The sequence below is a fragment of the Lissotriton helveticus genome, chromosome 10 (assembly GCF_964261635.1).
Source record: "Lissotriton helveticus chromosome 10, aLisHel1.1, whole genome shotgun sequence".
Lineage (NCBI taxonomy): Eukaryota > Metazoa > Chordata > Amphibia > Caudata > Salamandridae > Lissotriton > Lissotriton helveticus.
This window is the reverse complement of record NC_136071.1, coordinates 658,565,975-658,593,304: the sequence shown is the minus strand read 5'-3', so window position 1 is coordinate 658,593,304 and position 27,330 is coordinate 658,565,975. Positions and strand designations below refer to the sequence as shown.

General features: G+C 45.4%; 1 protein-coding gene across 2 annotated transcripts in view; it reads left to right on the top strand.

Moving 5' to 3' along the window:
- The window catches only part of LOC144784436 (nuclear distribution protein nudE homolog 1-like), a 182,731-nt gene that overhangs the window by 91,591 nt on the left and 63,810 nt on the right, over positions 1-27,330 (top strand). For both annotated transcript variants that reach the window (XM_078663191.1, XM_078663190.1), the window contains 2 exons: positions 6,561-6,714; positions 24,780-24,928. In XM_078663191.1, coding sequence (XP_078519317.1) covers positions 6,561-6,714; positions 24,780-24,928 — 303 coding nt within the window. The remainder of the gene's footprint in view (positions 1-6,560; positions 6,715-24,779; positions 24,929-27,330) is intronic.

Here is a 27,330-nt window from a genome sequence, read left to right as displayed (position 1 = left end):
TACAAATATGCATGAGACAACCAGTTTGGAAGGCCGCAAAGCGCAAGTTGCTCCAGAAAGGGAAATTGCTCCTGACCAAATTTTGGCCGAGATTGTTGGTGGCTCCCTTAATGAGAATGTTAATGATAATGATATTTCTCATGATCAGTTAAATGCAGCAGAGATAGTGGGTAACTTATCGGCCAATGGAACCCCCCATCTACGAGTAGAAGATGGGGTCCCCTTGACCGATTTTGTGGCCTATAGAAACCTGCAAAATACTAAGTTGGAATGTAGCGGAACTCAATTCCAAACGCAATGATAAGGAGTGGTCAAGCTTTGTTGTAAGACATAATATTATTGCCCTCCAGGAAACCTGGGATACAACTGCTAACTTTTGGTGGGATGGGTTCACTAGCTTCGCCAAAGCGGCTATTCCTAGCCGCATTGGCAGAGCTAAGGGAGGTCTGTTAATGTTATTTTCCTTGGAACTGAAGGGCTCCCTAAAACAGATTAGCACTGACTCTCACAACATCTTCATTGTAGAGAGAGAGATTAACCCCACTAGGAGGTCCTTATACATTAATTTTTACAACTCGGGGAACAGGGACAATAGCGGTAGCAATATCGCTACTTTAGACGCTATATTAAGGTCAGGAAGTCAGAACACTCAGCTTGATATAGAGTATATTTTACTAGGTGATTTTAACATTCATCCCTGCATGTTAGCATGCAGTTTAAGTAACAAGGAATGGGGTGAAGGTCCCGAGGTACCTCACTTTGAACATACCACAGAAGGAGAGGAGCTAGAAGATCTTCTGGCAAATTTCAACTTGTACGAACCAGAGGGTGGCCCAAGAATAGCTACCTTCACTGGCACCAATCCCGGAACCATAATTGATTATATCTTCATCACACAAGGTATCCTAAACCGGGTGATTTCCTACTGCACTGTGCCATCTCACCACAGTGACCACAACCCTGTTTTACTTGAAGTGGCTTGGGGAGATTATATGGGGCAAAATCCGGGGAAAGTGAGGTCGGACCACACTTTGCGTACCTCTGATCAGGGTAGGAGAGTTAGGTGGGCTAAGGTGGTTCCAGAAAACTTCTACGCGGAGGTTTTCCCGAAAAGAAAGGAACAGGTTGAGGTTTGCCAGAATCCTTGTTCTCCGGGTTGTGAAACTATAGGGGCCTTTGAGTCGATCTGTGGGCAGGTGTTGCAGGATCTCCTGGCTAAGCCTAAGAAAGGAGCACCGAATAAGAAGCGCTGGTTCGACACCGCATGTTCAAATGCACACAGGTCTCTGATGGTAGCTTTGAAAAAAACACCTAGGGTAAGGGGCGAGATTGTTAGATTGAGGAAAATCTATAAGTCAGCTATAAAAACCAGACAAGAAAGTATCAAACGGGAAGCTTGGGAAAATCTCCTTTCCGTGGCTGTCCTGAAGGACAGTCGGAAATTCTGGGAAATAATCGAACAGCCATTCTTCTCCGACCAAAATAACGAGGCCATGGACTGTGTCATCCCAGATGACAAGTGGTTGACTCATTTCAAAAATGTGTATGGGAATAATGATCAGGCAACCCAAGATGTGTCGTTGGCCACTTTAGATGCCACTCCAATACATTTTTATAGCACAGAAGTGGAGAAAGCTATTTTGGCCACAACCAAGCACAAGGCCCCGGGCCCCGATGGGGTGCCAGCCGATTTTTTCATACATTCCCCAAAGCTGTGGGCAGAGGTATTGGCCAATGTATTTACTGCCGTTAATAGCAACCCTACACCATCTTCCTGGGACATTTCCACCATCGTCCCCATTTTTAAAAAGGGCCAGCGGGACGACCCCGGGTGTTATAGGCCCATATCCCTCTTGGACTCGTCGGTGAAGATCTTAGGCAGAGTCCTTTTGTCCAGGTTGAGGGATAATGTTGAGAGTTGTGGAGGGTTGTCAGAGATCCAGTATGGGTTCAGAGAAAGGAAAGGCACAATCGAACAATGCTCCAACCTACACCTGCTCATATCAAAGTACACGGTGGCCAAGGAGGGGTCCCTGTTTCTAGCATTCATGGACCTCTCCTCAGCCTTCGATTTGGTAAGCAGGGCTAAGCTATGGATGACCTTGCTGAAGATGGGGATCGACGAGGCATTGGTGAGATTCATGGCTTCCCTACATCAGGAGCTTTTTGCGGCCGTACGGGTCACAAATGAGGGTAGGTGCACGTCCCTTTTCAAATCCCTGAGGGGGGTAAGGCAGGGTTGTATATTGGCCCCCCTGCTCTTCACCATTTATATTAACAGTCTGGGTGCACATTTGGAGGAGAAGGAAGTCGACGTTCCGCGTGCAGGAGCAGTTAAGATCCCAGCGCTCCTGTACGCGGACGACGCCGTGCTAATCGCGCGCACGGGTGTCGGCCTTCAACGCCTCTTAAATGCCTTTGGCACATTCATGGAACAGCTTGATTAAAAATAAATGCTAGCAAGTCGCATACCATGGTGGTGGGCCGAGAAAGCAGCAAGAGGAGAACAAAAACCTTCACGTGTAGAGGGGATATGGTTTCTAGAGTTTCCACCTTTCCCTACTTGGGGGTCCTTTTTGACCAGAGAGGAACCTGGGGTCCTCAAGTGAGGGCGAAGAGGCTGGCGGTTACTTGATCATCGTCTGCCCTCATGGGCTTTGCGGGTAGGTTAGGTGCCAGGCCCATGAAAGCGTTGTTAAAAATTTACAAGAGTAAACCCGTCGCTCTTGCGTCATATGGTTCACCACTCTGGGGCTACGTAAACGTGGAACCAATCCAGAGAGCGGAGAACAGATTCATACGGACACTCCTCTCTGTGCCGCAGTCAACACCAACTTACTCTATACACATGGAGGTGGGCTTAGATTTCCTCACTGATGGGTTGAACATGGCTCCCCTGATCTTTTGGTTAAAGACGTGGCTCAATGAAGACCTTCCACTGAACCATAAGATCATGTCCGACGTCCTGTCCCTAGACCATTTTAAAAAGATCTCTTGGCTGGCCTATCTGTTGAAGGCATTCTCAGATTTGGGACGACCGGAGCTCTTTACTTCCCCCCAAGATATCAAGGTCCAAGACATTGATCTTGTTAAAAAGCATTTTATGGGGAGGGCAAGAGCATTCCGTGAGGAAAGGGAATTAGTGAAACCATTAGTAAGGGGTCATTACTTACTTGTCAATTCATTTTCTTTAGCACCTTATCTTGGTTTTGTTACAATCCCATTCCATAGGTTTCTTTTAACTAAGTTTAGGTTTAATTTGTTACATTTTTATTTAGGCACTTTTAAAACATGGGAAAACCCGGAATTAGCTTTACCCTGCAGCTGCGATCATTTCTCACCCCAAGATACTATGCATTTTGTTATGTTTTGTGGGTTTTATGTAGAGCCAAGGAAAAAATATCTGGTACCAGTTTTGAAGGAGGCTGGCTTCACACAAGTGAGACCGGCTCTGCTCTTTTTACAATCATTGACCAACACACGTATTACTTTTTATATAGCTAATTTCTTGGTAGCTGCAGCTAGGATGAAAAAACATACCCATTAGATCCATCGTTATTCCTTTTTAACCTTTGTATGCCTAGATCTGTTTTAAAGTAAACGGTTTTATTGTCATATCTTAACATCTATGAAATGTTCCTAAACTCTTTGTATGAAATGTTTTTAATTTCTTTGTATGACTTTTAATTGAGTTGAATAAAGATATTTTGACTGACTGACTGAGGTAATTAATATAATATCTCTCTCTCTCTCTCTCTATATATATATATATATATATATATATATATATATATATATATATATATATATATATATATATATGCAAAAAAGAAGGAGAGAACTCTGGGTAGGTCTCAGTTTAGGTGGAAAGCAGCTCCTGTTGGAGCACTCTCAACACCAGCGACACTCTAGATCTGCTCACCTCAAATGTCTGTTTTTCTATCAAAGTTTTTAAGCATAGGATTAGACAGTGCTATCCATGCCGAGATAGAAAATGACAAAGTCTTTCGCCATTTAAACAGCAAAGTCTTTAAGCATAGGACTAGTACAGTGCAGTCCTTGCCGAGCTGTCAAATAACAAAAGCCATTTATCACTCCAGGCACAATATTACAGCTTTGAATTGGTAAAATACCAACTCAAGCCAACCTGAAATGAATAAAGCAACCCCTGACACAGTGTTTCGCTCTAATTAGAGCTCTTCAGAGAGGTATAGCTTTGTCCAGACACAAGGGAGCACCCAGTATTAAGTCAAAACAAAACCCTTTCAGGCATAGAGTGACGCATAAATTATGCAAAAAAGAAGGAGAGAACTCTGGGTAGGTCTCAGTTTAGGTGGAAAGCAGCTCCTGTTGGAGCACTCTCAACACCAGCGACACTCTAGATCTGCTCACCTCAAATGTCTGTTTTTCTATCAAAGTTTTTAAGCATAGGATTAGACAGTGCTATCCATGCCGAGATAGAAAATGACAAAGTCTTTCGCCATTTAAACAGCAAAGTCTTTAAGCATAGGACTAGTACAGTGCAGTCCTTGCCGAGCTGTCAAATAACAAAAGCCATTTATCACTCCAGGCACAATATTACAGCTTTGAATTGGTAAACTACCAACTCAAGCCAACCTGAAATGAATAAAGCAACCCCTGACACAGTGTTTCGCTCTAATTAGAGCTCTTCAGAGAGGTATAGCTTTGTCCAGACACAAGGGAGCACCCAGTATTAAGTCAAAACAAAACCCTTTCAGGCATAGAGTGACGCATAAATTATGCAAAAAAGAAGGAGAGAACTCTGGGTAGGTCTCAGTTTAGGTGGAAAGCAGCTCCTGTTGGAGCACTCTCAACACCAGCGACACTCTAGATCTGCTCACCTCAAATGTCTGTTTTTCTATCAAAGTTTTTAAGCATAGGATTAGACAGTGCTATCCATGCCGAGATAGAAAATGACAAAGTCTTTCGCCATTTAAACAGCAAAGTCTTTAAGCATAGGACTAGTACAGTGCAGTCCTTGCCGAGCTGTCAAATAACAAAAGCCATTTATCACTCCAGGCACAATATTACAGCTTTGAATTGGTAAAATACCAACTCAAGCCAACCTGAAATGAATAAAGCAACCCCTGACACAGTGTTTCGCTCTAATTAGAGCTCTTCAGAGAGGTATAGCTTTGTCCAGACACAAGGGAGCACCCAGTATTAAGTCAAAACAAAACCCTTTCAGGCATAGAGTGACGCATAAATTATGCAAAAAAAGAAGGAGAGAACTCTGGGTAGGTCTCAGTTTAGGTGGAAAGCAGCTCCTGTTAGAGCACTCTCAACACCAGCGACACTCTAGATCTGCTCACCTCAAATGTCTGTTTTTCTATCAAAGTTTTTAAGCATAGGATTAGACAGTGCTATCCATGCCGAGATAGAAAATGGCAAAGTCTTTCGCCATTTAAACAGCAAAGTCTTTGCACTCTATGCCTGAAAGGGTTTTGTTTTGACTTAATACTGGGTGCTCCCTTGTGTCTGGACAAAGCTATACCTCTCTGAAGAGCTCTAATTAGAGCGAAACACTGTGTTAGGGGTTGCTTTTATTCATTTCAGGTTGGCTTGAGTTGGTATTTTACCAATTCAAAGCTGTAATATTGTGCCTGGAGTGATAAATGGCTTTTGTTATTTGACAGCTCGGCAAGGACTGCACTGTACTAGTCCTATGCTTAAAGACTTTGCTGTTTAAATGGCGAAAGACTTTGCCATTTTCTATCTCTGCATGGATAGCACTATCTAATCCTATGCTTAAAAACTTTGATAGAAAAACAGACATTTGAGGTGAGCAGATCTAGAGTGTCGCTGGTGTTGAGAGTGCTCTAACAGGAGCTGCTTTCCACCTAAACTGAGACCTACCCAGAGTTCTCTCCTTCTTCTTTGCATAATTTATGCGTCACTCTATACCTGAAAGGGTTTTGTTTTGACTTAATACTGGGTGCTCCCTTGTGTCTGGACAAAGCTATACCTCTCTGAAGAGCTCTAATTAGAGCGAAACACTGTGTCAGGGGTTGCTTTTATTCATTTCAGGTTGGCTTGAGTTGGTATTTTACCAATTCAAAGCTGTAATATTGTGCCTGGAGTGATAAATGGCTTTTGTTATTTGACAGCTCGGCAAGGACTGCACTGTACTAGTCCTATGCTTAAAGACTTTGCTGTTGAAATGGCGAAAGACTTTGCCATTTTCTATCTCGGCATGGATAGCACTGTCTAATCCTATGCTTAAAAACTTTGATAGAAAAACAGACATTTGAGGTGAGCAGATCTAGAGTGTCGCTGGTGTTGAGAGTGCTCTAACAGGAGCTGCTTTCCACCTAAACTGAGACCTACCCAGAGTTCTCTCCTTCTTCTTTGCATAATTTATGCGTCACTCTATGCCTGAAAGGGTTTTGTTTTGATATATATATATATATATATATATATATATATATATATATGTGTGTGTGTGTATGTATATTTTTATATCATGTTAAAATTGTTTTCCTTTTCATTATGTGTTAGTTGATATGTGGTTAGTTAACCCTTTGGAATTTACACTTTAGCGCAGAAGACACACAAGAGGAGCTCAGCGAGTTCCAGGAAGTGAGTAGAGAATACGAAGCAGAGCTTGAAGCACAATTGCAGCATACAGAGAACAGAAATCATGATCTTTTGTCAGAAAATAACCGCCTTCACATGGAGCTTGAATCCATTAAGGTACAAATTCTCATCATAAAAATAGACTGTGCTTATCTACCACAGATTATGTAACTTTACGTGCCTGTTAGGGAAGACTTTTCTCCGTATAGTTTATCTCTCGTATTACTGGAGTCTGGGTTCATGAGATGACATCCTTATAGTGTGTCCTCATTTATGAATCTGATTTGTTAAGTTGCCCTTTTTATGATGTACCAAAGTCAGTCAAACTTGCAGCTAGTATTGTGTCTTGGCATTTGTTAATGAACAATCACAGGGGGCCTGATTCCACTGAGGCATGTTGAAGCCTCATAATGTGTTTGTCTAAGGAACAATATGCTAGCCTACATAGTTTATCCTTCTTAATAATAGGGTTGTCCTCAGGCCAAACAGCAACTCTGGAAATTTACCACGAAACAAATCTTGAGAAAGCGGATTGATTTGTTGGCCATGTGGATGGCAGGAGGGCTTCAGTTAAAAAATGCTGGTGGTTGTAAAGGTAAAGGCAGTACAACTTGTACTTCTTAAAAGCAAATGGAAATGGTTTATTTGGCACATATTGCCTGCATGATCGCTGGTTCTATCGACTTAATTTAGAGCGGTCTTGAAGATGCCTACCTGCACAGGCAGAAGATAAGAGCTTTGAGGCGAACAGACTAGCGTGTGGTGGGTGGTGGATTGGATAGCTTTTGTTTTGCTCTGATGTCATTATTCAGAAAGAATGTCCAATCATGTTCTTTGGCCTATGCCTAAAGTACTGAATAACAAAGGTGCTTTATCCTGCTGACACCAGAGGGGTTTAAGAAGCTGAGCCTCTTGTGGTGCATTTGGTGAGAGCTCAACTGTCTTCAAAGAGTCTTGGAACCAGGAAGGGCCTTCGAAGTGAATCTGATATTTACTGAACCTTGTTCTAGGAGGGTCTTGAACAATTGTTTGACAGATTTGAGCTCAGAGTTAATAGGACTTGTTCATTGTTCATTAGAGGAGTGCCAGTAAACTGTTTGAGGGCTGGGGCTGAATATGTTTAAAAGTTTCTTTGTTGGGCGTTTCTTACTAGCAATTAATATTTAATTTCGTCTGTGCAGTCAGCATACTTAAGCGCCTATGTGGACTCAAGTTTCATTCTAGTTTTTGTTTTCTGCTTACACAAACGATTTCCTTTATGTTACTTTAGATTTACAATATATTGAGAGCATGTTACTCTATTTTCTTGTTGACTGCATATGGTAATGTTTTGTACAACCGTGACTAAAAGAGCAGGGAAACTTGTACGGAAAGAAAAATAGCCAATTGTGAGCAATAGAATAGAGAAGCTATTGATTACTGACACTGTTAACTGTGTGTTGCAGCCAGCTGAAAGGCGGCACTTAGCCGTGCTGAGCTCTTTATTGTGATCAGTTGGCTTAGTCGCCTGGCCGAGTTCACTATGTGCATGTGATGTTCTGGTGGTAAAATCTAGGTCCGTGTTACAAGGGTCGGCCAGCAGTCAGTACATTAGATGGGGATGGCACAGTCCATTTCCACCTCAATAACTGCTCGTGTTAGCTGCCCTCCTTGCAGTGTATTTTGTGCTTTAATGATGAGTGCTGCATTTGGAGGTTACTTGTTAAGATCTACCCCAGTATGTTATTTTTTTGTTAACAGGAATATCCCCTTTCGATATCGGGCATTAGAACTGGTTGCTCATGTACGGTTAGTCAATGTAGTCATGTTTGAAGCTCACAGGCAACGTCACATTATCCAAACAACTCTTCATAGGACATTCAGACTGTTTCTGATCACCTGACATGTTGGCAGATACGGGAAATGGAGATACCAGGGAATCTGACTAATCCACCTAAGATCACAATTAATGGTCTATTGGCAAGCTGGGTCCAGTCAGAAGTTAGGCATCGAGTTCCCCTGCTAAAAACGCGCTTGTTATTTTTATTGTGAATGATCACCAACTCTCCGCCATAAAATCAATACCTTTATTTCAAGAATAATGGCACAAAATAAGAAAAGGGGATGATTCTTTCAATAATCAGACACCACTTACACATTTGTCCAAGTTTATTCTACCAAAACAGTGACAAAATCTTACATGTACACCTTTATTAGCTATATTAGTAGATAAAAATAAAGCCAATTGGTTTTCGGTCTTCCTTGGAAAATGTTACATTCATATTAATAAGTGAATATCTGTTGAACTTTATCTGGTTGCTGTCTAATTTTGAATTACGTTAAAACATTTATTAGGTCCTAAACTGCATTGTCCTGGTTTTGTTTTTTTGTGTAGTAACATAAAACAATGTTGTTTGGGTTTGCCTCTTTGCTTATGCATTCGGTGGAGTAACCGTGATCCTGAGTGTGTAAGAGTTGCAACTTTTCCTGTATCTCATAATCTTCTTGTTGTAATATGCCTGGGTAGCCTTGTTCAGGCTGAGACTGTACACTCACTCATGACATCTTACCATTCTACCATTGTGTCACCTTTAGAATGTGGGGGATTTGTCAGTTGCAAGCTGTGCCTAGCAGGACTGCGGTGTGGGATCTCTTTCCTCCTTTAAATAAATAAATCTACTTCATAGGACTTGAGAGTGAATTTTTTATTACAACAATTCTGGTGATGCTACGGCTGGGCACCGGCTGTTACAGTAGAGGATTGAGATCCTTACCAAGGAACCCACGCAGTTGATTACTGCAGTCAGGTGTTAAGAAGACCACGTCTTTGATTGAAGGCTGTGCATTGATGGGAGGCTCTGGTAGAGCGTGCAGCCCTAAGGTCAGTTTACTTAGGCCCTGTCAAGCGCGGTGCGCCATCGGCACCGTTGGGCCTCCTTGGAAAGTGAGCGTGCAGTGTAGGAGCACCGCGTGCAGAGTCGCCTCGAGATCTCTGTGGAGCTGTGACGGCAAAATCTTGGAAGCGCAAGTGCAGCTGAGATTTGCGTTAGCTCACCTAGTGTTCAGAGAGGAGCGTGAGGGCGGCATCGAAGTGTGTTTCAAGTTAAAAATACTCCACATTCAAAGTTTATGTGTTAAGCAATGGATGTGAACACCGCAATTGTCACACCACCTCCTTTCCTGGTGTTGCCTGGTGAGCCTCCAATTGAATGGGAAGATTGGGTGGATTGCACTGAAAATTATATTTTGGCTTTGGATGGTGCCAGAGTTCCTACTGTTAGGAAAAAAGCTCTATTGTTGGGATCTCTGGGAAAGGAGGGACAGCACATGTTTAAGTACTTACCTCCTGTTCGTGATGCTCAAGGTGAGGTTATTGGTGATGTATACAAGAAGGTCATGCTGCATTTGCAAACATGATTTGCAAAACAAGTAAATGTGGTAAAGTGCCGCCACAAGTTCTACACGCAGCCTCAACAGTCTTACAAGAGCAATGATGATTTTGAGGCTAGATTAAGAGAGTTGTCTGCTAAGTACCAATTTGGATAGATGCTGGAAGAGATGATTAGGGAGCAATAGATTGTCCAATGCATCAGTAAAAAACAAATCATTGTGGGCAGCCAGTAATCCTACTTTGAAAAAGGCAATAGCAATTGCAAAGGTCATGGAGGAATCCGAAAAATGCATGCGGGCAATGAGGAATTCCAATTCCGATAACAACATTTCTGAACTTGCAGCTCTGGTGGATGATTGTGATCAAGTTAATGCAGTAAGGGGAACATCTCAGCTAGCTAGTGGGAGCAACAGCATGAATGGTGGTTGGAAAAACTCCTCACCTGGGAATGTGTAAGGAAAGTCATCTCAAGTCTGTTTTAGATGTGGCAATAATTATCACTTGGCGGACTCAAAGCAATGTTTTTGCAGTGGGAAAGGATTGTCGCAAATGTGGGAAAAAAGGACACATAGCTTTGGGGACAGATTGTTTAACTGTCCTGGTAGTTTACCGTCCTCCCTGGGCCTTGCCGGAGTTCCCGGATTTATTTCTGAAACTGGTGCAGGACATGCGCTCGAGGTTTGATAATTTGGTCATCCTGGGAGACTTTAATTATCACTGGGAACTTACCCCAAGAGAAGGGCAGGCTGGCCATATTGACGAGGCATTATCCTCGCTAGGTTTAATTCAGCAGGTAAGGGGACCGACACATGTGAAAGGTCACACGCTCGACCTAGTCTGGTCGTCAATACCGGTACAGGGACCGACAACCTCACAACCGTGTGTCTGGTCGGACCATTACTTACTGAAGGGAGATCTCCTGATGAACTTGCTTAAAACGAAACCGGCAGAAGGCCAGAGGCTGGTGAGGAAATGGAAAAACATCAATGGAGGAAAGTTGCTGGCACATCTTTCAGCGAATTATCCTCAGACCCGTTCAGTTGACAATCCTGATGCCCTCTGTAGTATCCTAGAGGAGAGGCTTCGAAGTGCGGTCGATCATGTGGCGCCAGCACGTAGGGTCAATTTAGTGAATAGAGGCCGGAGGTCCCCTTGGTACAACGACTCCCTAAGGGAGAAAAAGAGGGTCGTGCGCAAGATGGAGAGAGCTTGGCGCAAAGCCTATGATACTAAGGCGAGAAGCGTCTATTTGCTTGAATTAGCGAATTACAAGCGGGCAATAACAGCTAGGAAGGCAGACTTCTATGAGGAAAGGATTACCACAGCTATAAATCCTCAAAAGGAAGTCTTCCGAGTCCTAAATGAACTCAAGAAAGTAAAAGAACAAAGGCCGGAGTTCACTCTAGAGGACTGCCAGAGATTTCAGAACTTCTTCACTAGCAAAATTGAAGATCTTAATTCGGAAATTGCCTGTACTCCCATACATGCTTGCCCCCCACTGACCACGTCGGCTAAAAAACTGGTGGTTAGACCTCTGGATCTTCTTCCGCCCATAACGAAAGAGGAACTGCCCCGGCTCACTGGGAGAGTTAAGTCGGGCTCCCAGGCAGACCCTTGTCCCCCTGACGTTTTCAAACTGACCATGCCAGGAATAGAAGAGGAGGTGCTGAATCTTTTGAACTCCTCTCTAGCATCAGGAAAGGTTCCTACTGCCTTTAAGGAAGCAAGGTTGATCCCTTTGCTAAAAAAGCCTGGGGCAGATGTGAAATGCCTAAAAAACTTTAGGCCTATTTCCCAGATCCCTTTCCCTGGCCAAGGTGTTGGAACAGCATGTTTTGGCCGCCCTCTCTGACCATCTAGAAGGGAACGGCCTGTTGGAACCAAACCAATCAGGGTTCCGTGCAAATCACAGCACGGAACTGGTCATGTTGTCCATCATAGATGAGCTCCGAAATAGGGCAGACAAGAGGATACCCGGCGCCCTGGTGCTGTTAGACCTCTCCGCGGCGTTTGACACCGTTTGTCACAAACAACTGCTGTCGCGGATGAGAGACCTCGGCATCCAGGGCACAGCCCACGCCTGGTTTGTTTCTTTTCTACAAGGGAGGACACAAAGAGTTCAGTTGGGAGAATTGCTCTCCACTGCAACACCAATCTCTTGTGGAGTGCCACAGGGGTCGGCTTTGTCGCCCCTGCTGTTCAACATATACCTCCAACCATTGATTGCACTCCTGAATCAAATGGATTGTCAGGTATATAACTATGCTGATGACACCCAAATCATTATCCAAATGGATGATGCACCTGGGGCACCAGCAAATCTGCAAACCATCTTGAAGCAGACAGCTAATTGGATGTCGCTGAACTCCCTAAAAATTAATCCGGACAAGACGGAAGTTCTACCTGTTACCATCGCTGGTAATCCATGGCATGATGGATTCTGGCCGAGGGAACTTGGACCGCCCCCGGAGCCGGCAGTGGCTGTAAAAAGCCTTGGCATTTATGTGGATAACAAGCTTTCCATGCGGAAACAAGTTACCACGGTGGTAGGAACCTGTGTTGGCATGCTTCGTCAACTTAGGAAGATCGCGCCATTATTGTCCCATTCCACCCTGAGAAGGGCGGTTTCCGCTATGATCCTTGCAAGACTGGATTACGGCAACTCGCTCTATCTGGGCCTACCCCAAAAACTCCTAGACAAACTTCAGATGGTGATGAATGATGCCGCTAGGCTCATTCACAAGAAACTCAGGAGTACGCATGTGTCCCCACTTATGCGCGAGCTACATTGGCTCCCAATAAGGCAGAGGGTGCTCTTTAAAGGGTTATGCATTGCACATAAATCCCTTTACGGTAAGGCACCAAGATACATCAAGACCCGCCTGACCCCATATACACCTGCCAGGGTGCTAAGATCTGCTGAGGCAACCCTCCTCATGCAACCTCGTTTTAGATTGGCGACAGTGGGCGGTCGTGCCATCTCTAACACCCTCCCAGAGGCCTGGAACAGTCTCCCGGTGGACTTGCGCAAAGAACCTAATTTGCTGACCTTTCGAAAGAGGTTGAAGACTGTTCTTTTCCAGAAGGCCTGGGGTGGGATATAAATTCTTTGCAGTGTTTTCTTTTGGTTTCCTGCGGTGTTTACTGGACAAGCGCTTAGAGACCCCGGGGTTATATAGCGCTATACAAATCGAAAGAAATAAATAAAATAAATAGCTCGGGTGCGCAAAGTGCCGGAGAAGAAGGTTGCTATAATGAAGGATGAGCAACCGGACTACTGAGTGCTCATGGTACAGGATGAAAATGTGTTGATAAGGCCTAACCAGGAGAGGAGGCTGGCTCGTCCTAAAGCCAATTTTGAAATTAATGGCACATGGTATCTTTAATGGTGGACACTGTTTCTCTCTACACCATAGTCCCTAAGGAATTATTTGATGCTACTTGCCCTGGGGGACCGTTAGTCACGTTGTCCTCAAAGGGTATCAGGGGGCAGACATTGGAGTCTTAGGATTCATGAAGGCGAATATTAAATTTTGGCAGACCACTGGGAAAATGTATGTGGCCCCTGAGGGTCCCCCCATTTTATGTTGGCTACACCAGTGCGACCTTGGCATCACAGTTAATCCCAGGGCTGATAATCAAGTCATGGTGATGGATGTGTATGACTTGGATGACTTGTCTCATCATGGAGAAGTTTTTGAGAATAGGTTGGGTGAGTTCAAGAACTATCTGCACAAGATCAAAGTGAAGTGTAATGCTGTTTCCATCAAACATCCAGCTAGGCGGATACCAATGGTTGCGAGGGCGGAAACAAGGAAGATTATCCAGCAGCGATTGGAGGATGGAGTAATAGAGATGATAGAGGCAACCGAATGTTTGTCTCCACTGGTTATTACTAAAAAAATCGGATGTGTCTCTTAGATTTTGTGTGAACCTCCGCAGCCTTAACCAAAATGTAGTCATGTATACTTTTCCGTTGCCCAATACTAATAAACTCATTTTAATGTTGTCTGGGGGAGTTTTTTTCCATAATAGATTTGAGGAGTGCATATCATCAGGTCAAACTCCATCCACATTCAAAACACCTCGCATCATTCATTACATCGGAAGGCACCTTCCAATTCTGAGACTTTTATTTGGTCCATGCTCAGCCGCAAGTGTTTTCAAGAGGTTGATGATGGGGATTTTGTCTGGTCTGAGTAAGGTCATTATTTTTCAGGACGATATCCTGGTATTTGGAAAGGACGAGGTGGAACATAACTATGTTGAATGAAGTGTTAACTTGCATTGGAGAAGTGGGCTTAACTGTACGCAGCGAGAAGTGTGTTTTCTTTGTGCGGGAAGTGGAGTATTTGGGCTACATGATTACTAGGAGTGGCGTGAAGCCAAAGGTGAAATTGGTGAGTATGATTGTAAATGCTGAAGTTCCATATGACAGAGATGCCCTCTGATCTTTCATGGGATTAGTGGAGTATTACTCGAAGTTTGTGAAAGATTTTGCCCTTAAAACCGAACCCCTTAGAGAGTTACTGGGGAAGGGTAAGAAGTTTGTTTGGGGGGGACCCGCAACAAAGGGCATTCCTGGCTGTAAAAAAACAATACCGCTCATTCTGGTGTCCTTGCACCGTTTAAAGTACTTTGAAGACCATTGTCTTGGTGGATGTGTTGTGGTACAACCTTCCAAATCCTCAGGATTGGTTTGTGGCTTATGTGGGCTCACCCCTTGATAGCCTCAATTCTGAATGCTATAATAGCACAGAAGGTTGAGATGATCAAGTGAGGGAAGGAAAGGATGGGGACAGAGGGGAGGAAGACCTGAAAGGGAAAACACAGACCATCAGCTAACTACAAACAGATTCTGTATGCCTCATTTGTGTGTGTGTCCTGTCTATTTACCTGTTAAATAAGGATTGTTCTGCATCTCTATTATATGCCAAGGAATGGATTGTTCCTTTTCTGATTTAGTGGTTCTATAATAAATACTCTGAAATAAAGATTCAAGGATTACCATATGAAGGTTATTATTATATACCTTTCGTAATGTAGGTTTACATTTATGCAATTACCCACCAGAACACGAATAGACCAAACTTTACAGGGGAAGAGAGTCCCAACCAGACCTCCGAACACCCCTGCTAATAAATGGCAAAAGAATATGCAATGAGTAAAACAAAGAATCACTTGTTGCAATTTGTCTGCCCAGAAAGGGCTTTTTCCTCACAGTACTGGTATAATCCAAAAAACAAAAGTATATGCAAATACAGTTTTTATCACTCCCAGTGATCGTTATCGAAGTTTTGTCAAATAGGTCCAACAAGAACCCAGGATTCAAAGGTATGTTTATGCGTTAGGTAAATGAGGTTACGATAATCCTTATCAATCTCCTCTCATCCTGAATGCAACAAAGAAAAGTGGGGAATAAAACTCCCTGGAGGAAATTGAGCGACTTCATCAACACTGTCATAGGGAAAAACATACAACCAGGGTTCATTGGCCTAGCCACAGCATTCATGGCGCCAGACTTAGAATGTAAGGAAGACAGAGACCTAATAGACCTCCTACTTACCGCAGCAGTCAAAACCATATTAGCGAATCGGAAAAACACAGCCAAAGCAACATTCAAGGGCTGGGTTAACTGGGTCACTTTCCTCAGAGGAGCAGACAACATCACTGGGAAACTCTCACCCAGCCACAATGCCAAGACTGAGATGTGGGTGGCGCTCGACGCGCATCTGGGGTCACACAAACCCCCGTGAACGCATAGCCTATCAACGCCTACCGCCAGCACGCAGCTAGGGCTAAGAGGGCGACAATATAGTATCGATGGACTCCCCCCCCCCCCCCCCCCCTTTCTCTTCCTTCTCTCTTCTCCTTTCACACTTGCCGGGGGTCTTACAGAACTTACAGTAAAAACTTGCATATGCAAAGTTTGCAAGCAGACCTTATGTAACCAAGAAGGCGCCAAGAACCCCCCCCCCCTGCATCACTACTGTACTGTTAAAAATCTTCTCAATAAAAAACTTTTGAAATAACAAAAAAAAACTCCCTGTTAGCGTAGATAATCAGCTCTACGCCAAGTCCAAGACCAGATATCTTATAAAAAGGTAAAAAGGTAGAAATCAAAGTAAGGAAAAAACGTTCCTGCACTAAAGGTAATCCTGAATAGAGACTGCTCACCGCCTCTGAACAATACCGTCTTACAGCGGCAACCAGCACTCTTACTGCACCCACACAGGAACGCGGGATCCAACTGGAGAGCAAGTTGCACTTCATCCGGAAGTGTAACTGGAATAATCTGCACCGACGAGAACTCGGAAGCGTCTTTTGTGCGCTTCCAGTTCACAACGCGCTGACGTAGTAATCCGTAATCAGGCGTTGCGACGCAGCATTATTCTATGCTTCTGACTTCGGAACGCCATGGAGTTCCCACCACCTGAAAAGCATCTTCCCTTCCCACAAATAAGTGGCCACGGTTCAACACAGCTCTGATCTGCACATGGCAGCGTTACTCAGGCTACCACAAGGCTCCTTTCGTAGTGTTGAGACAGGATGCCAGTGCAGTCAAAGTTGGGGCAGTTTTGTCCCAGGTGCATGGCAAGGAAGAGAAAACTGTAGCGTTCATTAACTGACATGGAGCGTAACTACTCAGTCATCGAGTCTGAGGCTTTGGCTGCTGCATTGGAAACAGCTTACTTAAGGGTGGTCTTGTGGGGAGGGGTGTTCATCCTCTGGACAGACCACAAGCCCATACTAAAAGTGTTAGGGCCTGGTGGGACCAGTAACTGCTCTAGACGGTTGGCAAGGTTATCTGTTAGATTGAAAGGTTATGATTGCCGGTTGAGTATGTCCCGGGATATAAGAATAGGGTTGCTGATTGCCTTTCAAGGCTGCCTAATGGAACTGCTGAGTTGATTGAGATAGTTACCTAGGAGGTTGTAGCAAGTTTGGAAGTTGTCACTGAAGGTTTGAGAGCTTCCATTTCCAAAGATGAATTAATGAAAGCCATGGAGCAAGATTTAACACTTCAGTGTGTGATGATGTTAATCAAGGGGACGGTGAGGGTGGAGAGTGCACTACCTCATGCGGCCAAACCATTTTTAGGTCTCGCCTAGACGAAAGCAAAGCGAAGCTTTGCTGTCTGGCGAGACAACTTATGTAGTTACTTTTCGGGGTATGTGTACAGCAGAGTTCCACGCGCTTTCCCTTGCCGAGATTTAACCTCGGGAGCGCGCACGTCGCCGTGCCTCACATTCCCATTCACAAACAAAGCCTCACACACGCATGCGCACATACACACACTGCATACAAACACGCACCCCCCCTTAAACAGACACACGCACACACAGACAGACAGACGCACGCACAGACACACTCAATCAGACACACACGCGTACACCCCACCCCCACTCACCCCTCCTCTCCCTCAACACACTCACCTGTTCTGGCAGTGCTCGGCGGCGGTTCTGGCTCTCGGGCGGCGGTAGCGCTTTGCGGGGCTCTCTCACCACATGAGAGCCCCGCCTTCCCCATGCGCCCGGCCGCTCTTCACCCGGTCCCCCATCTCGGGACCGGGACTCAATCCGAAGCCTTCGTGGCTCCTCGGGCAGCTCTCTCTCCCTCTCGGCGCGATGGGGCGGGACTTCCGGTTGGGGCCGCGCTGTGATTGGCCGGCTGCCCAACCGCTTCCGGGTCGTCGCAGGCAGCGCGGCGGCCCGGCGGGGACTTGAATAAACTCCTGGGCTGCGGTGGTGAATTAAAGGCATACGAGGGGTGGACTCCCTCCCTAATTTAAATATGGCGCGAGGAAGCAATTAAATAAAAGGTGGAGGCAACCATAGCGGCATATTCCAGAACTAAACTTCCAATATCTCTTTGAAGTGGCCCTCCGGGAACCCTGCTGCTCTCCACACGCCCTACTCCACTACCTCACAGCACACAGGCTCTGACCTCTTGTGACCCGGCTGCTCTCGTCTGCACTACTATCTACCACCCATCCTCTAAAACTTCTGTTTCTAATTTTCTCTCTCGCTCAGTCTCAACTTTCTACGCCTTCCTTTCATCTACTCCCCCTACTACACTTGCATCTCTTCATTCCTTGTACCCCATCTTCATCAGTATCCCACTAGTTGCTCCCTATCCTACCTGCGTCGCACTTTCTGAGTTTACCTACACCCTTCTCAGCTCTAGCCTCCTACATCCGAATTTCCTCCACATTCCCTTTTCTGCCCTCCAGGCGCCCTCGCCGCTTGCTCTTCTCTCCTCTCTGTTCAAGCCCCCGTCCCACCCTGCTCTCTTCTCTGCTTCAGCATCCACTCCCTGCCCGCTCTCTCCTCCCCCAGCCTCCGTCCGTCCCTGTCGGTGCGGCGCTCGTCACTCCCCGCTCTCACAGCCTCATTGGCACCTCTCTCGCTCTGCTCTGTCATCCTCTCGGAGTCCGAGCCCCCTCCGCCCTCCCTCTGAGCAGCAGCACCCTCCCATGGCTGCCTCTCTCGGCTCCGCCACCCATCACCGACCAGCCCCTCCCTCCCAGTTCTCCCCACTTTCAGCCCCATCCCTGCGCCCCCAGCTCTCTTCTCCCCCTCTCGCCCGTCCTCTGTCCCCTGAGACTCCCACCCTCCCAGCATGGCTTCGGGGAACCGGCGGACCCGGGAGGAGGACCCGGAGGAGGAGCTGCCCTTCTACCTGGCCCGGCCGGGCACCACTGCCCAGGTGCCCCGGGTGAAGTACGGGGGCATGTTCAGCAGCGTGGGGGGGGCCTTCGAGTCCAAGACGCTGGACTTCGGCGCCTTGGGAGTGGGGCAGAAGGGTGCCAGGAGCCCCCGCAGCCCCAGCAAGTCGGAGGTGCCCCAGGAGAAGAGGCAAGGGGACCCGGGGCGCCCTCAGTCGCCCACGGGCAACGGCGTCGCTGGCATCAAGATCAGGACCTCGGAAGGGAAGGAAGTGCTGCAGAACCTCAGCGACTGCAAGGTAGGGCGATCCTGCGGCTTCATGCAAACTCCCTGAGGTGACAGGTCCGTGTGGGCGCGACATGTCACACAGACACGAAACTGTGCAGACAAAACTCGGTGCAAACACTGCTGCAGGTAGACAGCTCTCTCCACACACCTAACTCCCTGCACACTCAACTTCCTGCACACTCAACTCTGCAGACATAACCCCCTGTGAGACGAGCTCACTGAGAAACAACTGCACCCTGCCACAAAACTACCCTTGCAGAGTCATACCTGCGCATTCAGTGTCCTGCAGGCACAATTGTTTGTGGGCACAGCTCCATGCGGCTGCATCCCCATGAAGACACAGTTCACTGCTCATATAACTCTATACAGGCTCAAGTTCTTGCCAATAGATTTCCACGTGAACACAAACTCCACGTGTGATCAAACCTATAGTTTGGCAAACCTCCCTGCACAATCAACTCCCTTCAGACACACCTCCCTGCTAAACAAGCATTTACAATGCAATAGGTCTCGCAGTTGTGAGAGTTTGAGCTATTGGCATTTTAAATGACAGTGCCTTTTATTTATGTATTGGTTTTTAAAACATAAATAAAAGGCATTGTCATTTACAAAGCCAATAACTTAAACTCTCTCAAATGCGAGACCTATTGCATTGCAAATGCTTGTTTAAGGTAGTTGATGAGCTGTCTGTACTCAGTGATTATCTTTTGATGAGGAATAAAAAGATTGTGCCTCCGACTTCCCTTAGGTCACGCTTGATCAGCATGGTTCATGGGGGTCATTTGGAATAGATGTTGACCACCAGGAGGGTCAGAGAAAGATTTTGGTGGCCGCTCATGGACGGTGATATTAAGGAATGGATACTGAGTTGCGGTGTTTGTAAGGATTCTGAAAAATGTTTGAGAGTGGGTGTGGGGAAATTGAATGAGGTACAGCATGTGTCCCAAGCTAAGGAAGTTTGAGAGGAAGTATGTTTGGACTTCATTGGGGCGTTCTCCTTTCTTCCTGAACAGGATAGGTTTGCAGCTGTTCTGGTGAACGTCAAGTCCAAGTGGGTGGAGGTTACATTCATGAGGAATATTACCACCACTTCTACTGTTGCTTTTCTTAGTGATGTGTTTAGGAGGGAGGGAATACCTTCTGTAATACTCACGGATCATGGCACACAGTTGAGGTTAGAGGAGATGAAATTATTTTTGGACAACGTGGGTGTGAGACATGCTTATTCGTCACTGTACAATTCCCAGGGAAATGGACTCATGGAGAGAGTCAACAGGCGCGTCTAAGGGACGATGCAATTGACGTTGCAGTGCTGGTTTGCCTGTCGAGGTGCGGTGAAGGACATTCTCTGGGCATATCGCACTCTGGTTAATACCAGTTCAGGGAAACGCCCTTTCGAAATGATGAGCATCAGGTGCTCTGGGACCAAGTAGGTACCGTCATGGATGTGTGAGAGGTTGACAAGAGGTCAAGTGTATTTGAATAAGACTGTAGAAAAACGCTTTATTGCAGCTGGAGATTGGGTCAAGGTCAAGCTGGGTGGTGGTGTAAAGGATTTAACCAAATTCCGTGGTCCATGTAAAGTTCAAGTGGTGGGTGGTAATTGGGTCAAATTGGAAAACGGCTATGTAGTCCAACCTTTCCACTGCACCTTTTGTGGGTCTCTGATCTGTTTGCGTTGTTTTGTCCTTTGTCTTTCGGGGTATCTGTTGGGGCATGTGGGTTTCTGTTGTTACAGGTTTTTTTCTTTCCCAAGATACAGAGATGTGTTGTTAGATGCTTGGGGAGTCTTGTCCAGGCTGAGGCTGCACACTCACCTAAGACATCTTAACATTCTACTATTTTGTCACCTTTATAATGTGTGGGGATTTGTACGTTGGCAGTCAATTGCGAGCCGTGCCTGGCAGGACTGCGGTGTGGTGTTAATTAAATGAACCTACTTCATTGGACTTGAGAGTGAATCTTTTATTACAACACTTCTGCAACCAGCTCTCTGTCCTGAATTATGTCACCATATACCATCACTGCAGTGGCCATGAGGATGAGGGCAACTAACCTGCAGAGGCAGTTAAAGTTGAGGAAGGTTAATGTGCAGGCACATAAATCACTCCGTTTCCATGTGAACACCGTGAAACAAGTCACAGACTGCAATATTTAGATTCTGCGTCACAAAGATGTACATCTCAGCAGATAGTATATATGTACCAATCTTGATGTTATTGGTAGGTTGAACGATACTTCTGTCTGTTACCTGTGTGGGAATTCACGGTACATTAACTTGTATTGTATTGCTGTATTAGCAGTGCTCCGCAGTAGGCCTGTTGCACTGGGCAAAGTTACATTTGTTGTTCATGATAGCTTTAATTTACTTGCAACCATGACTGTATCAAGTGGTGCTGTTGCTGTATCACGGGATGTATGTATGTCAGTGGTTTAGGACGAAAGAGTAGTAGACCAGTAAGATTTCATGTAGCATCTTTTGGTAATGAATACAGCATGGCTATCTTATTGCAGTGTTTGGCGTCTGTTTCTATGCCTTGTGTATGTAATGTAATTGAGAAAAAGTGTGTGCATCCTATGCCTGTGTGTATGTTTTAATGTATGTGTGTACATATATAATTCCATATATATTTTTTTTTTAAATGAATTTCTGTCTGTATATATTGAAATCCGCTAGGTACCACACACATGAAAGTACAATGCGTGCATTCAAGGTACCCTGATGCCAACGTAGTTTATTGGTAACAACTTACGATGCGTTTCGGCCAGAACATCTGGCCTTGTTCACAACAAAAATACATATATTTTTATTTTGTTTATGTTTTTGACTGGACGTGTATATGATGGTCCTTGTGGAAGGACTTGTTTGAAAGCTAATCACTTTGGAAAGAAATAATGTACCACATAGAAATTTGCCATAGCTAAAGGATTATGTGGATTCAAACATCTTCCTTAAGCCTGAAGATTGGGAGGGAAAACAAACCTGGGTTTTGAAGACTTTAATTTGAGTAAAAAGGTCAGAGACAAGATTGTATAAATATGTGCCTGCTCTGAAATCAGTTGCAGTTTTGTGTGATTTTGAATATCCTATGTTCTTACATGTTTTGCATGCTTTGTGAGACCAAATCGTTAATACAAAGTATGCACATTAAACGTCAGGACAGGTTGAAAGGGCTCATAGTTTGCAAAGGACTGGACATTGCTCACTGCATCAGACTGTCACAAGTGTGTCAAGGTATTGAAGTTAAAGCATGACGTGAAGGTTTACACGATGGAGAGCGCAGAAAAAGATTAAATACATCCTATAAGACAAGCCACAAATTCAGACTTCATCAGATGGCACTTAGTTTAAAATATGACTTCCAAATGTGAAGTCTGCGGAGAGTTCTAAAACTGTTATGTTTTTTCCTTCACTGCTCTTCTGCATCCTTTTCGGCTGCTTCGCCCATTTAGGAGTCTGATAAATCACATTTCCATTCTAATTTCAGAATTAAAGGTAATGTAAACGAGTAGAATTCCACCTCACCTAAATATTGACGCCGGTTTGTGTTTTTTGTGGCGATCAGATATTCTTTATCCCGTTTCATCTACCTAGAAACTGACAGGTATGGCGAATAAACAGATTGGCTTGACAGAGAGGAAGACCAGTTTCTTGGCATCACTGGTCAGAACATATTAAGGTTATTGCCATATACTCCTGGTGTCTTGGGACCTGCAAAACTGTTGGACCCAAACTGAATGAACCTGTGCTCTGTTTAGCAGTTTACTCTTTCAGGATCAGGGGAGTTGAAATAAGTAAAACGTATACTGATCGTGGGAAATAACTGACAGAAGCGTGGCAGTATGTACTTGCATGGAAACCATCGATATTGGATCATGAATTTCAGACAGGCGAACCCAGATGAGTTATTACAAGTATTGATGACAGTATAGATTGGGGAATGATGACATTGAATAAAGAATAATGTATTTTGATCCGGGAGGTTGCCTTAAATGAATGTAAGTGCAAAGTAGAATGCTAAGGAGCTTGTTGGTCATAAATAGAAAATTGAATTTGGTTATTGTGAGGAAGGCATTGATCTGGGAGTGTCTAGAAAGTGCAGCATATTTCCAGATGCGAATTGCTCCTCTCTGGTATAAACTTCTTTACCTGGAAACCTGTTTCATTTCGTGAATTCTACTTGTGGCTACCACAGTATGAATAAGCGCCCGTGCCTATTCAGTTTTTTTGGTCTGTGAAGAGCAAAGTACAGGTGACTTTGTGTGATGGGATGATTTGGGCTTTTTCCTGGAGACCCTGCGATGACGAAGCTGTCAGATGCTTACAAAGCGACAGAGGCCATCTCCTACACCAGCCAAAAAGAGTAGTATGCACCCCATGCTGACAATGTCTAGGCTTTTGTCTGTAGACTCTTGGAAGGCTGGCTGGCTGGCTGGCTGGCTCTTGATATGTTCTCTGCACATATCATGATTCGTAGATGTTGTAGCATGCTTAGAAATGTTTCGAGGTAGTCAAAGAAAAACATACCTAGATGAGATTTACTCAGTTACCACAGGATGCTCCAAATTACTAGAGAAATCTCTTTGTGGACAAAAGTGAGGAATTGACTAAACAATTCTACCAGTGCCAGTCCACTTCAAGGGTTTTAGATCCACATTCACTAAAAATGTTTTTGCTTTAGTTTAAAGACTAACCTTTCCTACATACCCCTTTCCAACTTTCCCAGTCTTCTCAGTGACAGCAATACTTTTGCACCATTTCTGATGCAAGATACCAGCACTAGTACTGTATCACTTGGGCACTTGAGAACAAAGCAGAGCATTGAAAACGCACTACTTTTGAGTTTTGGTTGGCAGTTGCCTCTTGGGCGAGCAGATCCATAAAAAAAATAATTACAAAGCCCAGGCAGGCCCACACTGGGATTTCTGTATGGCAGGTTCAGAAGAACGTACATCTCAAAAAATGCATTTATCATTGGTAATTAACAGAGTAGAAAATAATGTAGGTTGGAAAAGGTGTAGGAAAACATGGCACTGTAAATCCCCAGCTGAGCTCCTACTGTAATATTTATGGGCTTTGTTCGTCAATAATTAAGTGTGTAGCATGGCCTCCAGAAGAGAGACTTGATTAGCTATGTCTAATCTGCTGACTCTTGCATACAGTACTTGGGATTCAGAGAACTTATATTTATACGACTGTGAGAGGAGCTTCCTTAGAGCTGTGATCTTGTATTCCTTGCCAACCTGCGTGCAAGCACACACACGAGCAGTCACTAGATAATTGGTGCTAAACCCAACTCTGCTTCCACAGTCTGGGTTTCTAGATGAACACCCTGCTCATGGCGCTGTTGTTCCCCTGCTTGAAATTCTCACAATAACTAAAGCTGGATCACAAGCCAGAGCTGTACTCCCCAACAGGCAAAACCCAATGCAGTTCAGTGAAGGGTAGAATTTCCTGTTCTTTGTCCTGGATGTCGAAATACACTTGAAATGTGAATAGAGTGTTGATACTCTAAGGCCATGATCGCTCATTCTGATGCCTATTTTTCTAATGTAACGCTGTGTTTTGCTTTTATTTTAAATACACCTTCCATGTTTATATCTCAGCAGTGTTCTTTCTGCTGCTTACTGCATATTTCTGATCTCTGACTTTTTCTATGAGTTGCTTCCCTTTTACATTTTGTTGACCAAACTTTCTATTCACCACACACTCTAGAGTGATGTTCTGCCATCTAATCTTGTTTTCTACTGCGTAAACATTTTATTTTAATAATTTATAAGCTTTATAAAATTTGCTGTTGATAATTTGTTGCATTGAAGTTTTTTCAGCATCTCCTTTTTTATTTCAAATTTAGGAAAAGTTTAAAGCTCACCATTCCGAAGACTACAGACAGATCTCTGCACTAGCACATGATCTAGCACAAACAACCGCAGTTAAGGATCAGCTGCAGAAATATATCAGGGAACTGGAACAATCAAATGACGACTTAGAAAGAGCTAAAAGGTTTGTGAATATCTTGAAGATCGGTTGGCCGAACAGGTGTGAAGTTTAACTTTCTGCATGCAGTCCCACTTAAAAATACCAATGTCGGAGGGCTTACGCTCATCTGATCCTCTCATACTTCTAGGGGGTGACCTCAACTTAGGGATGGATAAGGAGACAGACAGGTCGGGTCACTGCTTTGGTAATACAGGTGCCCTCTCGGAGTCCGGGCAAGAATGTCTAGCACAGAGAGGGCTACGGGACTTATGGCGCGTCAAACACCCCGACACCTCACACTACACTTTTTATTCCCACGTACACCACACATACGCCCAATTGGACCACTTCATAGGCTCCTCTGCGTTGAAGACTTGGGTAGAGGAGGTGGATATCACCCCAGCGGCCATCTCTGATCACGACGCCGTGGCAATAACACTCGGGGTCTCACACACAAGGAGAACACCCGGTCTGTGGAGGTTGAGGGAAACCCTCCTGCAGCGTAAAGAGGTGGTTCACCAACTTCGCCAACGCATCACAGACTATCTAGAGATCAATGACCGGCCAGATACGCCGATGCCGGCGGTGTGGGGGGCGTTGGGGGCGGTGGGCGAATTGATCGCGATATCGGCGTCGGAGGTTAAAGATCGTAAGGCTAAGCGAGAATCCTTATCGGTTAGAGTGGCGGAACTGGAACGCGTGCAGAGCCGCACGGGTGCCCCTAGAGTTTGGAAACAGTTGAAATCCGCTAGGGCTCAACTGGCCAGTTTGGACATGGACCGGGCCGAGTACGCCGCTCTCAGATTACGTGGTACAAAAGGGGGTGGTGATGGACGGAGCATCTGAACCAATCAAACACTCACACCCATTAAACAGATCTGGGTTTAATCCATCACCGTTCTTTAGCCTACTCTGCCACCCCAGTTCAGACATGGCCATATGCAAATCAGTCTGACCCTGTGCCTCATGGGAACAGTCCAGCCCGAACTGCCAAGCCATGCCTTCCCTGGACTGGAAACAAGCTTCCGAGGACCGGTTTCTGGCATTTCAGCCGTCTTCAGCCCGGCTTGCTTGAATCCAGTGGCAAAGTGAGCAAGGGACTCACGTCTGAGCATACCCCGCCAACTTATGGCGAACAAAGTGGTACAAAAGGGGTGGTGATGGACGGAGCATCTAAACCAATCAAACACTCACACCCAGTAAACAGATCTGGGTTTAATCCATCACCGTTCTTTAGCCCACTCTGCCACCCCAGTTCAGACATGGCCATATGCAAATCAGTCTGACCCTCTGCCTCATGATAACAGTCCAGCCCGAACTGCCAAGCCATGCCTTCCCTGGACCGGAAACAAGCTTCCGAGGACCGGTTTCTGGCATTTCAGCCGTCTTCAGCCCGGCTTGCTTGAATCCAGTGGCAAAGTGAGCAAGGGACTCACGTCTGAGCATACCCCGCCAACTTATGGCGAACAAAGTTGTACAAAAGGGGGTGGTGATGGACGGAGCATCTGAACCAATCAAACACTCACACCCAGTCAACAGATCTGGGTTTAATCCATCACCGTTCTTTAGCCCACGCTGCCACCCCAGTTCAGACATGGCCATATGCAAATCAGTCTGACCCTGTGCCTCATGGTCAGACTCCGGTCTAGGGAAGGCATGGCTTGGCAGTTCGGGCTGGACTGTTCCCATGAGGCACAGGGTCAGACTGATTTGCATATGGCCATGTCTGAACTGGGGTGGCAGAGTGGGCTAAAGAACGGTGAAGGATCAAACCCAGATCTGTTAACTGGGTGTGAGTGTTTGATTGGTTCAGATGCTCCGTCCATCACCACCTCCTTTTGTACCGCTTTGTTCGCCATAAGTTTGGCAGGGTATGCTCAGACGTGAGTCCCTTGCTCACTTTGCCACTGGATTCAAGCAAGCCTGGCTGAAGACGGCTGTAATGCCAGAAACCGGTCCTAGGAAGCTTGAATCCGGTCCAGGGAAGGCATGGCTTGGCAGTTCGGGCTGGACTGTTCCCATGAGGCACAGGGTCAGACTGATTTGCATATGGACATGTCTGAACTGGGGTGGCAGAGTGGGCTAAAGAACGGTGTTGGATCAAACCCAGATCTGTTGACTGGGTGTGAGTGTTTGATTGGTTCAGATGCTTCGTCCATCACCGCCCCCTTTTGTACCGCTTTGTTCGCCATAAGTTTGGCAGGGTATGCTCAGACGTGAGTCCCTTGCTCACTTTGCCACTGGATTCAAGCAAGCCTGGCTGAAGACGGCTGTAATGCCAGAAACCGGTCCTAGGAAGCTTGAATCCGGTCCAGGGAAGGCATGGCTTGGCAGTTCGGGCTGGCTGTTCCCATGAGGCACAGGGTCAGACTGATTTGCATATGGCCATGTCTGAACTGGGGTGGCAGAGTGGTCTAAAGAACGGT